Source organism: Ictalurus furcatus, chromosome 13 (assembly GCF_023375685.1).
Source record: "Ictalurus furcatus strain D&B chromosome 13, Billie_1.0, whole genome shotgun sequence".
Classification (NCBI taxonomy): domain Eukaryota; kingdom Metazoa; phylum Chordata; class Actinopteri; order Siluriformes; family Ictaluridae; genus Ictalurus; species Ictalurus furcatus.
The window spans coordinates 2,284,612-2,298,163 of NC_071267.1; the positions used below are offsets into that span (position 1 = coordinate 2,284,612).

General features: G+C 40.0%; 2 protein-coding genes across 2 annotated transcripts; one reads left to right on the forward strand and one right to left on the reverse strand.

Moving 5' to 3' along the window:
- Nucleotides 1-315: 315 nt before the first annotated feature.
- On the forward strand, nt 316-6,371 carry pelo (pelota mRNA surveillance and ribosome rescue factor). The gene is made up of 13 exons (XM_053640077.1): nt 316-513; nt 2,051-2,143; nt 2,248-2,398; nt 2,697-2,787; nt 2,884-3,047; nt 4,311-4,371; nt 4,497-4,658; nt 4,746-4,792; nt 4,884-4,957; nt 5,061-5,132; nt 5,237-5,311; nt 5,658-5,689; nt 5,784-6,371. Exons 1-13 carry the CDS (start codon nt 473-475, stop codon nt 5,876-5,878), a joined length of 1,158 nt encoding a protein of 385 aa, XP_053496052.1. The 5' UTR covers nt 316-472; the 3' UTR covers nt 5,879-6,371.
- Nucleotides 6,372-7,456: 1,085 nt separating this feature from the next.
- paqr4b (progestin and adipoQ receptor family member IVb) lies at nt 7,457-12,726 on the reverse strand. Its single transcript, XM_053640076.1, has 3 exons — nt 11,179-12,726; nt 9,268-9,486; nt 7,457-7,916 (listed from the first exon to the last, which is right to left on the reverse strand). The coding sequence occupies exons 1-3, from the start codon at nt 11,342-11,344 to the stop codon at nt 7,483-7,485; spliced, it is 819 nt and encodes a 272-aa protein (XP_053496051.1). The 5' UTR covers nt 11,345-12,726; the 3' UTR covers nt 7,457-7,482.
- Between the last annotated feature and the right edge of the window lie 826 nt (nt 12,727-13,552).

Consider the following 13,552-nt stretch of genomic DNA (forward strand, 5'->3'; position numbering starts at 1 on the left):
CCATTTATTTTTCATTTGTTTCATTTTGTTGTGCATTTTCTATTTTCAAGGCATATCACTTTAAGTTTTCACCCTTATTTATTTCTTCCTTTAACTTCTTGTATTTCTGTTCCCACGTATTTTATGCACTGTTTGTTTGTTTTGTTCGCGCTAATGCAGACATAAAGCTGTGTTAAAATGCAAGAATGCTTGTACACTGTAAACATCATTGGTGTTTGCATATTAAACATTCGAGAAATAAAATCACATAAAGCCATTTTCAACACAGACGAATTTACTTCCGGCTTCTGGCCTCGTGTCGCGTCCGAGTGACGCAACACCTCCGCGACAGCTCGAGCAAGTGGTGATTCATTCTGGAGCGATGGCCGGGATGTGTCAAGTAAAACGATCGAAAACCATGAAACCAGTGGATTGACACGATTAAATTATTATCATTATTATTATTATAGACTAACAGGAATATCGAGCGAGTATGAAGCTGATTCATAAAGACATCGAGAAGGATAATACCGGGTAAGTGCATTTGACAAGCGAAAACACTGGAATAAAGTCGGTGTGATGTTGGAGGTTCGATATTCTCAGATATGCGGAAATTAAGGGACCGTCTCTAAAGTTACATACGACATTGTTATACACGTTTCTATGTTCAATAGCATTTGAAGGGAATGACTTACAGTCATATAACCAACTGTAAAGTGTTCATCTAGGTGTCAGGTATGATGCACACCTCTTAGATTTCTGATATTTATTAAAATAAGCTATTAAATCATATATAAATATTGCCATGTATTTCACTACAGAATGGGCTCATACACAAAATATACCATAATCTAAAGCTCAATAGCATTTGAAGGGAATGGCTTACAGTCACATATATGCATACATGTATATGTATATATATATATATATATATATATATATATATATATATATATATATATATACACACACACACACACACACATTATCTCACAAAAGTGAGTACACCCCTCACATTTTTGTAAATATTTGATTATATCTTTTCATGTGACAACACTGAAGAAATGACACTTTGCTACAATGTAAAGTAGTGAGTGTACAGCTTGTGTAACAGTGTAAATTTGCTGTCCCCTCAAAATAACTCAACACACAGCCATTAATGTCTAAACCACTGGCAACAAAAGTGAGTACACCCCTAAGTGAAAATGTCCATATATATATATATATATATATATATATATATATATATATATATATATATATATATATATTCATATACAGTACGGGTCATTTTGACCGCCTTTATGCATTCGTGAAGTTTTTTTGGTTCATGCATTGTAGGGTTAAATATCGAAAATCTAAAAGGTGTGCATCATACCTGACACCTAGATGAACACTTTACAGTTGGTTATATGACTGTAAGTCATTCCCTTCAAATGCTATTGAAGTTAGAAACGTGTATAACAATGTTGTATGTAGCTTTAGAGACGGTCCCTTAATTTCCGCATAACCGCGAATATCGAACGTCCAACGTCAAACCAACTTTATGCCAGTCGCGAAAATGTGTCCAAAGTACACATATAGTGCACTACATAGCGATTGGTCACTTATCGGGCACATATAGGATGTACCAGGCTAATCTAAACACAGTGTTCCCAAATCTCTTCCTTATTGGACACATAGTGACACACTAGGTACTGTTTAGGGAGCTATTTGTTTTCAAGCCCAATCCAAACACGATGCGCTTTATGTCATGGGATTTAATGCTCTATAGTGCGCTTGAGTAGGGGATAGTGGGATATTTGGGATGGAGCCTGGTTAATCCAAACTCATTGTTCCAAATTGTGTCCTTAGTGGATATATAGTGCACTATGTAGGGTGGTGATGATGATGATGATGATATTTGATACCCCATGTAGTGCACATGTATAGGAAGTAGGGAGTTATTTAGGACTGAGCCCAGATTCTACAATATGTAGTGCACTTCTATACTACAGTAGATAGACAGCTGATTTGGGATCGATCCTGGATAATCCCAAAGCTTTTAACGACATTACTGTGGTTTATTCAGTCAGGTGACGCTGATCCCCGAGGAGGCGGAGGACATGTGGCACACTTACAATCTAGTGCAAGTGGGTGACAGCCTGAGAGCCTCCACCATCAGGTACTACAGCCGCCATGCGTCCTCGCGCGCCCTCGCAGTGAATTACGTGCTTTAATAAGCGCATGGTTTCATCGATTTTACAATCCTGCTCGTGTCCTGAACAGGAAGGTGCAGACGGAGTCGTCCACGGGCAGCGTGGGAAGCTCGCGAGTGCGCACTATGCTCACCGTCTGCGTCGAGACCATCGACTTCGACTCACAGGCATGCCAGCTGAGGGTCAAAGGCACCAACATCGAGGAGAACCAGTATGTCAAGGTCTGGTCTAGGGTTTCAAAATTAATGGCACCACGTACCATACAAACGTGTGAAAACGTACTCCAAACCACGCGAGACCGAATTCAAATGTGTCCCTTTAGCACGTTGTTGTATTTTTTTTTACAGTTTAGCTACTGTTTGTAGTAAAGTAATCATCACCTTCTGACCATCCAGAATTCGACAGATGTAAAGAGTACACGAAGTCTAGAACACTTTGTTTCGTAAGAAATCACTTCGTCATTCGTGTGTGTGTGTGTGCGTTTGATGTGACGTCCCATGTCTCCTCACCATTGGTCAGATGGGCGCCTACCACACCATCGAGCTGGAGCTCAACAGGAAGTTCACTCTGGCCAAGAAAGTGTGGGACAGCGTGGTGCTCGACCGCATCGGTATATTTCAGCATTATCAGCACTTTTCTAAGATACAACTTCACTTTATTATTATGAGCAGGTATTAGGCTCTGAATCTGACCTCTGGCCCCACAGAGCAGGCGTGTGACCCGGCACAGAAGGCAGATGTGGCAGCCGTGGTGATGCAGGAGGGTCTGGCCAACCTGGTGCTGGTGACTCCGGCCATGACGCTGCTGCGAGCCAAAGTGGAGGTCACCATCCCACGCAAGAGGAGGGGCAGCTGCGCCCAGCATGAAAAGGTGGGACAAGCCAGGGTACAAAAATACAGCAGAGATTTTTAAATAAATAAAAATGCAGAACCAGGAATCCAAAAATGGACTTTTCTGATAAGCGTCATTTTTTTATTAGGGGGCCAAGCACCTAAGGTTTCTAAGCACCCTACTGGAATAGTTTTTTTGTTATTTTCCACAATAAGAGTCTATGGCAGCCTGTAGAACGCTTCGTACATTTATAAATAAATAAATAAAATCATAACGTTAATTTCAGAAAAGTGTGTGGGGGGATTTGGCTTCTTCTGAACAAAGCATCGACAAGCCAACCCAAATGGATTTTTGATACACAGCACGGTTCGTCCTTGACGTGCAAATGATTTTAATGGCAAAGTCTCTAAACAGTGTGACGTATACACATCAAACATCGCACGTGACTGAAGGACATGTCCCTCTACCTGAGAGACTTCCAAGAAGTTTTATCTGAATTCACCTCTAGGGGGCACTATTCAGAAATCGGTAAAACTGCTCATAACTTTTTGAACCAACATCAAATCATGATTTTTTTTTTCTTCTTCTATTGATTCCCTACAAGCTGCTGAGTGTTGTTGTAATTTGTAATTTGCCAAAGTGGAAGTCATGCATTTTGTAATGTGTCAAACTGTTTTTCACTCCTTCTCCTAGAAATGTCCTGCAAATATCACAAAATTGGTCTCACAGCATCATGAGTCCATTCGAAATAAAAACGTGTTTCTCGGATTTCTGATTTGCGGGATGATTCGTCCATGAGCTGCAAACAAATTTGATGGATAATCCGGCAAACAGGAATCGAGGCCGTATCTCAGCAACGCTTTTTTTTTTTTTTTTTTTAAACGTATTGACACCAAACCAAACACATGCATTTAAATTTAATAAACATGCTTTAAAAAAGCTTGATGTTTTGCCTTTAAATTTCCATCACTATAGGGTGGGGCCAAAAAGTGATTGGCCCCCTTTATCGCTGCTCACAGCTATATTTGAAAAGTTATTTTTCCTTGCGACAACAGCACAAAAAAAATTTGCGTCGAGGGGTGAAGGTTTGAAGATTCTTAGATTCGGAGAAATGAATAATACTTAATCATTTTCGATAAAATGGAGGCTAGTTTGAAAGACATCACGCCGCACGCAAACAATATAGAAATGCTAACGTGTTAGAACGAGCACGTTAATATAACCCTGCGATTTTTTTTTTCCCTTAGAGGAAATTGTGACCAATCAGAATCCAGAATTCAACACTTCTTTTCCCTCTTTAAGGCGCTGGAGCGATTCTATGAAGCCGTCATGCAGGGAATTCTGAGACACTTCAACTTCGAAGGTGAGGCTCGAGTTTACGGACATTATTATCAAAGCTGCAAACCTGTATTCATCATGATCGCTCTCTCTCTCTCTCTCTCCCTCTCTCTCTCTCTCTCTCTCTCTCTCTCTCTCTCTCTCTCTCAGTGGTGAAGTGTATACTGGTGGCTAGTCCGGGTTTCGTTAAGGATCAGTTCATCTCGTACCTCTTTAAAGAAGCGGTGAGGCAGGAGTGCAAGGTTCTGCTGGAGAACAGGCCCAAATTCATGCTAGTGCACGCGTCATCCGGACACAAGTACTCTCTCAAAGGTTTGCATGAACACTTATTTAGCACGCCGCGCATGGTTGCGGTTTAAATACTATTTCATTTTAAAACGTTAGATTTTGTTTCCACAGAGGTTCTGTCTGATCCGGCCGTCACGAGCCGTCTGTCCGATACAAAGGTATCATCGTCTGGGTTATGTACTGTATAATTCAGAACATATTGTCATTTTATATTTTACTACTTTAATTTACTGCCGTGTGTGTGTATAGGCTGCAGGCGAGGTAAAAGCCTTGGAGGATTTTTACAAGATGCTGCAACATGAACCCGATCGAGCTTTCTACGGGTCAGCCGCCATTTTGTTTGTGTAATGAAATCATCTTATCGTGTAAGAAAACGCATTCTGTCCTTATTCTTATGCAAACGAATTGTAATTTTTCTACACACAGCCTGGCGCACGTGGAAAAAGCAAGCGAAGCGTTAGGCGTCGACATCCTGTTGATCAGCGACCAACTGTTCAGGTGACACCTACGTTAGCATGGCTGCTGTTAGCTTGGAAAATGGTGTACACAGAATACGTTCATGATGTCATCAACGTTTTCATTTGTTGTGGTGTTTGTGTTAGACACCAGGACGTGGCCACCCGGAGCCGATACGTCCGGCTTGTGGATAACGTGAGGGACAACGGAGGAACGGTCAGGTAAAAAAAAAAAGGGTCAGATGTGACATGTAGGCATTAACTTCCCTTTGAGGAAATTAACGGATGACCCCGAGCCAAAGAACGCCACGATGCTCCAGCGGCGTTCTAAAAAAAATGTCCTACGCAAGTATTTTATAGCTTCAGTAGTTTCGTGAAGCATCTGAGCCGTAATTACAGCCTACAAGCTTGGAAGCCCTGGTTTTCTGGAGCGTGGATGAGGAACGTCGCCGTATCGTTATTTAAACATCTTCATGTTTGGATATTGTGTGATATATTTCATGTATATCTAATCTACTTTAGTATTACTAATGTATTCATACGTTTTATTTTCTCTTCTTCCATGAAGGGTATTTTCAAGCTTGCACGTCTCCGGAGAACGTAAGTTTACCGCTTTTCCACATTTTCCGTTGGCTAGAAAGTAGAACTGAGCCTCACATCTCTCTTGGTATGTTTTTCTCTCCATCTCTTACAGAGCTAAATCAACTCAGCGGCGTGGCAGCCATCTTGCGCTTCCCCATCGCCGACGTGTCTGATGCCGAGGAAAACAGCAGCTCTGATGAAGATTGATGGAGATCCAACATGAAATTGAACACCATAAACACATCACTAATGTGTTTAAACGTAGCAATTCCATCATTATAACAGCTAGAAGAAACGTGCCTTTTATGCCCAATACGGTCAAATGATCCCAAGCGGTGGACTGATACATCGGTATATTGGTATCGCATATTAGTATAATGAAATATCCTACATGGATTTTTTTTTTTGGTTTGGAAATGTTGTATGCGATTCGTAGACTTTCATCTCACGAAAAAACACGAAAATGGAGTTATCGAAACGAACAGGCAATAAAATTCAGCATTTTCCCCTTCAATCATTCACGAGGTGGTTAAAAAAAAAACCACATCTGCTTTGCTTAACTCTTTAATAATCAAAGGAAAGAAATGGAAAGTCCAAATTGAGCAAATGTAGCTTTTGTTTTCATTTCGATTGTAAATAAATGATATGAATATGTTTCTTTCAGTAAATAAAACAGATGCAGCATTTGGAAAAAACGTAAGGAAGTCCTGTTGGATTTATTTATTGTGCATGATTATTAAACATATGAAGGCAGTACGTATCTTTTCAGAAAGCCTGTCAAGTCTCACAAGTCTCATTTTAGCCAACTAGCTAGCGATACAAGAGAAGATAAACTTTATAGAATATGACCTCAAAATTCACTCAGAATCCTGTCAAGTTAGCCTGTGTTAGCTAACTGGCTAGCAATTAGCAGTGAGGAATGATGATGTTCATGACTGTTTAAGAGGAAGAAAAAAAACATTTCGGAGTGTTTCTGGGCTGTTTTCTTTCAGCTAGCTAGCATTAGAAGTTATCTAATGTTAGCTAACTGGCTAGCAATTAGCAGTGAGGAAGGACTGTGTTCATGAATATTAAACAGCTCAGAAATCCTCTCATGTTAGCTGGTTAGAAATTAGCAGACAGGAATATTTATATTTGTGAATATTTACAATCTCACAAAGTCTAATTTACTCATTTTCGCCAGCTAGCTATCAACAGAAATGAAGATAATTAATATTATAGAATATGAACTCAAAATTCCTCTGAATCCAAACTGTCAAATTAGCATGTTAGCTAACTGACTAGCAATTGGCAATGAAGAATAATGACATTAATTCTTGTCAGAATCCTGTCAGATTAGCTCATTTTAGCCAACTAGCTAGCATTAGAATTGGAGATAAACATTATAGAATATAAGACTCACTCAGATTAGCTTGTGTTAGCTAGCTGGCTAACCAAATCTGTGAGGGTTATATGGTGTATATTAGGCTTCTCTAAGACAGAAGAAATGAAATGTTGAGTCAAAATAATTACTAATGTAGATGTAATGTAGACACAATGTTTTTTAATGGATTATGGGATATGTAGGACTTGTTGCTTTAAAAATCATACAAATTTAGGGATCTCATAAGGCAGCATTTTAGATTCAGACATGAATTCTTTCTCACCTCCAAATACAGCCTAGTTTTATTTTTCTTAACATCCCAGACACACCAAACTACTTTTTTTGGTTCACCACTGCATGTGATTCATGACGTACCGAAGATGATATGTTGCATATACTGTATGTGTCATATTGTTCCAGCCCTAGCGAGTTCCCACTTCTATTTTGTTCATTTCGCAGCACACTGGTAGTCCTTCAGCCATGCCAAATCCTCCATGGTGCCCCAGTGCAGGAACATTATGGCCAGAACAACGATTACATGCATGATCTGGTGACTGTTGAACCAGTAGTCAAAGGTGCCGGGGCTGAAGCGCTCAGGTACACGCCACACATTGACCAGGCCACCCATCAGCGCCAGTGCATCCATGATGACGTAGAGATGGAGCGACTCGGGGTTTCCTGTGCCAAACCTGAACCAGCGCAGGAAAAAGAGGAAAGCCCGGAACAAGGCTTGGAAGGCGAACGATCGCAGACGTCGAGCACCACTCTGAGCAGTTAGCGCGTCACGGACACCACGGCATGAGAAGAGCACGTAGCCAAACATGGCAGCACGGCGCGCCAAAGGCTGGCACAGGAGAGTGATGTGGACAATTGGCAAAGCACCTGCAGGTAAATAAACGGAGAGAGAGGAAAAAAAAGAGTGGACTATGAGGGGTTTTTTTTATTTATTATTATTTAAATGCACTGAGTATGCGAGAGAGTTTGTAATGAGAGTGTTTTGCACAAATGTGAGTGTGTTCATATGAAAGTACCCATGTGAGAGCACGTGCGAATGCAAAAGTGCTTTGTGTAACTGTGAGGGTTTTTGCCAAATTTTTTTGTGTGTATGTGAGACCATTTTTTCATGTAGGTGAATGTTTTCTGCAAAAGTGAGAGTGCTTTGCGCGAAAGTTGGAGTGTTTTGTTCAAAGGTAAGTGCATTTTGTATAAATGTGAGAGTATTTTTTGTGTGAAAGAGAGTTTTGTGAAAATGCGAGCGCACTTTGTGTGAATGTGTTTTGTACGGGTGCAAGCGCTTTGTGCAAATGAGAGCGTTTGATGTGATTTTCGAGCGTTCTGTGCAAATGTGATGCACTCTACATGTAATTGTGAGGTTTATGTGCAAATCTTTGTGTGAAGGTGAAAAGGTTTTATGACTGAAAGCGTTTGTGTACACGCGAGGGCATTTTGTGTGAATGTAAGAGCTTTATGTGATTTGTGTTAGTGAGAGAAGTCTGTGTCAGATCTTTGTATTGTGTTTGACACAGTGCTTTTTTGTGTGAATGTGAAAGTATTTTGATGACAGCATTTTGCATAAATGCAAGAGCAATTTTTGTGAATGTGAGAGTTGTCTGTGACTGACAGAGCATTATTTGTGGTGGAGGTGAGCATCTTTTTATGATCATGAGAGGGTTTTGTGTCTCCAAAGCACTAGGGTACATCATATGGGTACTAACCTACTGTAGTGCATTGTGGGATTTTCTGAATGTACTGGATATTCTCTATAGCCCTGTATCACCCTAAGCCAGGGTTGTCCAATCTTATCCGCGAAAGCCCGGTGTGGGTGCAGGTTTTCATTCCAACCAAGCAGGAGCCACGCCTGATTCCACCTGTTTAATCAGTTGATCTCGGCTTTCAGTAGACTCAGGTGTGGCTTCTGCTTGGTTGGAATGAAAACCTGCACCCACACCGGCCCTTTCCGGATAAGATTGGACACCCCTGCCCTAAGGCATGTGGTCCACCTCTAAGTTGATACTTTGTTGGACCTATTGGGCACAATTCAAAATTGTGTACTATCTAGGGAATAGTTTGGTGTCTGACCTCTTGAGGTCACCTATCCTATGTCCTAAACGTCTCTCCTTCGTATCGGAAGCTGTCAAGACAGATAAAACACACCTGAATCAAGTGCCCGGCTAATTATCAAACCCTTCCTGGTTCACTAATCGCCTTTAAGGCGAAAAAAAAATATCCTGACCCAGAGTGTTGACGAGACAGACGCCAAACATGTCAAAGCAGAGCAGGGCGTCATAGACTCGAGCTCCGCCTTCATGATTCATGAAGATGTGATAGAGGACGGAGCCGACGGTGGGAGAGAGGCAGGCTATGTAGTGTATGATGCAAAGCCACTGATCGTCCACGTCGGACCAGGGAATGCTGAGAGGCAGTAGAAGTAGGAAGCACATGAACGGGATACCTGCAGGAAAGACCAGAAGGACCTTCGTAATCTGCGTCGCCTAAATGTAGCAAGAAGATCTGTAGTGAGGTTAAAGAGAATATACAATAAAAGTAGAAGTCTTAAATAACATATAGTGATGTCTTGGATTGTGTCCTAGCCACTTTTAGTGCACTCAGTGAGATGTAATGCACTGTTAATACCCAGATGATATGCTAGAACAGCCAAGAATGGAGGTGTGGAACCCTGAACGTATATTCATGTCCTAGATAGTGACGTGCACAGTAATATCTTGGACGTGTAGGTAATCCTGCTCCTGTGTGGAAGCTTAATGTTCTTAATCACTGTAATGTGCTTAAAAAGGGTTGTCCGTTCAAAGTCAGCCGAGTGACCTGTCCTCCAGATTTCTCACCTCAAAGTGAGTGCTATGACAATAGAAGTTGACAATAGAAATGTGCTATGTAAATGTCATAACAGTGAATTCAATGTTCGCTGCCATAAGCTTGCAAACGTCTTCTAAAAGTGCTGCTAATACTATTACTATTAGCTCACTACTAGTTACAGGTCTGAGACTGGAAGAGCCGTGAATAGCCATGTTTACGTTTGATATACAAGCATGTCTAATACATTTATGAAGAAGTGCACTATAATTTATGTTTGATAAGCTAGTTGTTCTGGGTTTACTTGGAGAGAAGTATGCTAGTGTACTACTATGTGCTAACATTTGTAAGTAGAACAATTGAAAAGATGTACACTACGTGACAAGTGAAGTGCTTAATTTTATTAGGTTTTTATATAAGCAAGTTTTAATCCAGTATTCCAATATCGTTGTGAACATTCAAAATTGTACTTGGAGAAGAGCTGTGTCGACGCCAAGCGAAATGATTTAGCTAGCTAGTACATAGCTGTTGTTCTGTTTATAAACAGCGGCAGTGAAAACAATACAGAATGATCAGGAACGTCAACATTTACCTCAGATATGTTGGTACATTACTGAGAAAATGTCTAGATTATACTGCAATTTCACTTAACACTGACCGCTAACCAAAACGTGAACCCAATGGGTCACAACTCTAGAACTCGGAAAAAGTAAGTGTCGGAAGTGAGGTGGAATCTGTGGTTTGTACCTTGTGTTTGTATAATATATAGATAATATATAAAGATATTTTCACTTGATATCATTTTTTGTCAGCTCAAATAAACCAAAGTAGACCGTGTTGCTAGCTGGCAAATATTATTAGCCATTATGCTAACTCAATAACTAGCATTTCACCATTATATGCTGTGCTCTATGTGACTGTATGCTGAACTAAGCCCTGTGATTACACAGTAATTAGATTCCCCGCATACACAGATTTACTGCTAATCCAAACTAATGCCACTTACACACACTAGTGTGTTAGCAAAGGTTCTTGAGAGAAACCGTGAGCCTGAATGAGCCATGAGGAAGCGAACTGTGTCAATTTAACAGTGAATTTTACTTTTCAAAATAAATAAATAAATAAATAGGTGTATGAATATAAGCATATACATTGTATATGATATCTGAAGTGTTTCATAAAACTATAAATGCATAAATACTAAAGATAAAAACTGAAGATAAAAACTACATAAAGATGTCTATTTAAAACCAAACAAAGTAGCAAAAAAAAGCTTCCAATTTCCATAGAACTGTCCAAAGAAAGATCAGACTGGGGGTGTCAATATGCTTACCATGCGTGTAGATGTTTCCGGATTCGTTGTGCAGATAAAAGAGACTCCGTAAGCATCCTGTGCAGGTGGACACAGGACGATATCCGGTCAAAACGTACCTGTTGAACTGAAGGTGTGGCGGAGAGTTCTTAAAATCCAGAAGTTTTGGCACAGTGAAAAACACCATTGTCGTTCTGAGGCGACTCTCAGAATCCTCACCAAGTACACCAACCAGTAGTCATGCAGGGAATGAACCATTTATTACTGATCTATATGCTTGAAAGTACAGCGGAAGTTGCAGCTCGACATGTCCATGGCTTTGGATGAACACCTCTCCACTTGTACACTCTCAGTCCCCATCGGTCCTCAAGTCTCCAGACTTGATCTATCACTCAGGACTTGCAGTGGGACGTCCCGGGGAAGTTCAATCCCGTCCTCCACCTGTATTTGTGCGGATAAGGCTTAGAGTGCTTCTCACACTGACCTCTACGTACTAGACTCCTTATTCTGAATCCAACGGTCGGTTCAGGCTGTCATTAATTCTGCATAATGATCTTTATGCTCTCCTACACTTCTTAAATGATCATAAATTATACTCTAGCATTTGATTATATTTATATCAAAGTTCTGCTGAATTCTGGATTCTGATTGGTCAGAAGCAGTTGCTTAATTTTCTATAACCGCAGCCTCTTTTTATTTAATTTTATCACAGCCACTTTCAGTTGTTGTTTGTTTTGGGGGTTTCCTCCCTTCAGGCTCCTGTTCAGGAGGTGAAATGCTGCTCAATTGGGTTAAGGTCTGGTGATTGTCTTGGCCAGTCTAAAACCTTCCACTTGTTCCCCCTGATGAAGTTCTTTGTTGAGGCGGCAGTGTGTTTTGGATCGTTGTCTTGCTGCATGATGAAGTTCCTCCCAATTAATTTGGATGCATTTCTCTGTAAACTGGCAGACAGAATGTTTCTGTAGACTTCTGAATTCATTCTCCTGCTATAAAGATTAGTGAACCTGTTCCAGAAGCAGCCATGCAAGCCCAAGCCATGACACTACCGCCACCATGTTTCACAGATGAGCTTGTATGTTTTGGATCATGAGCAGATCCTTTCTTTCTCCACACTTTGGCCACTTTGGTAGAGGATAATCCTTGTTACAGAACGTTTTAGACTCATCTCTGGATTTCTTTGCGATTTCCAAACTGGATTTCTGATTCTTACTGCTGATGAATGGTTTGCATCTTGTGGTATGGCATCTATATTTCACCCCTGCCCTGCGAATGTTGGCAGTGATGTCACTGTTGATTGTTGTTTTGAGGGTTTTTTCTTCACAGCTCTTACAATGTTTCTGTCATCAACTGGCATTGTTTTTCTTGGCTGAATTGTTCGATGTCTGATTGTTAGTACACCAGTGGTTTATTTCTTTTTCAATGTTTTTCTTTCCCTCTGCTTGTGCACTGGCTCTGGTAGATCGTTCTTCTTTTCTCAACTTTTCTCAAAAATGGCCATAGACAGCTCTCTGGTCTTCATATTGGTTTATCCTTTTTAACAACAAATACACAGGTCTTCACAGATAAAACTCATGGCTCAAACCAAGAGTAGACGTTCAGCGCTATTAATGGTTTAAAAAACAATTTATCAAGGCACACCCGGGCAACAAGAAACATCTGCCAGTCACATATTCCACATTTTTGATCACTTGAAAAATGGGTGAGTTCAAACAAAAGGTGCCATGTTCGACCACACAACAAAATAAAATATATAATAATAGGACATGCTGAATCAAGTGCTATTATTATTATTATTATAAGCTGATGAATAGTGAGTGTGGAAGCAATATGATTTCAGTGCTTCTCTTATTCATATATCATTGTAGTAGTCGTTTTTATTTTTTAGTTATGTTGACAAATATTGGCATAATTTTTTTACTTAAGAATACGGCCTTGGGGATTTCACTATGTAAAGCAATAAAGCACGCATAACCAAGAGCAGTCTTCAGTGTCCCTCCATTTTTCTTGTTCTTTTTTTTAACATTTTTTTTTATTAAAAATGGAACTTTATAAAAATCAAAGAGCTTCTTGCTACAGAAAGAAATCCATACTCAATAAATTATCCTGTGCTTAGTTACAAAATAAAACACATAAGACAGTAAAGCATGCACTTCTGATACAGTGAAAGGTTTGGAAAGGAAATGAACGCAGAATAGAACAATATGGCATAAAAACATTTATGTTCACTGTATGGGACACACATCATCTGCCTGGAAAATATGAAATATTTTGGAAATAATAATCCTGCAATATCACTATGTGGCCCTAAAAATATGTTTTATTCTTAATTTATTTGGTATGTTAAAGGAGGGAGGATATAGGTTCAAAATTAAAAAATAGACAGTGATAAATTTAC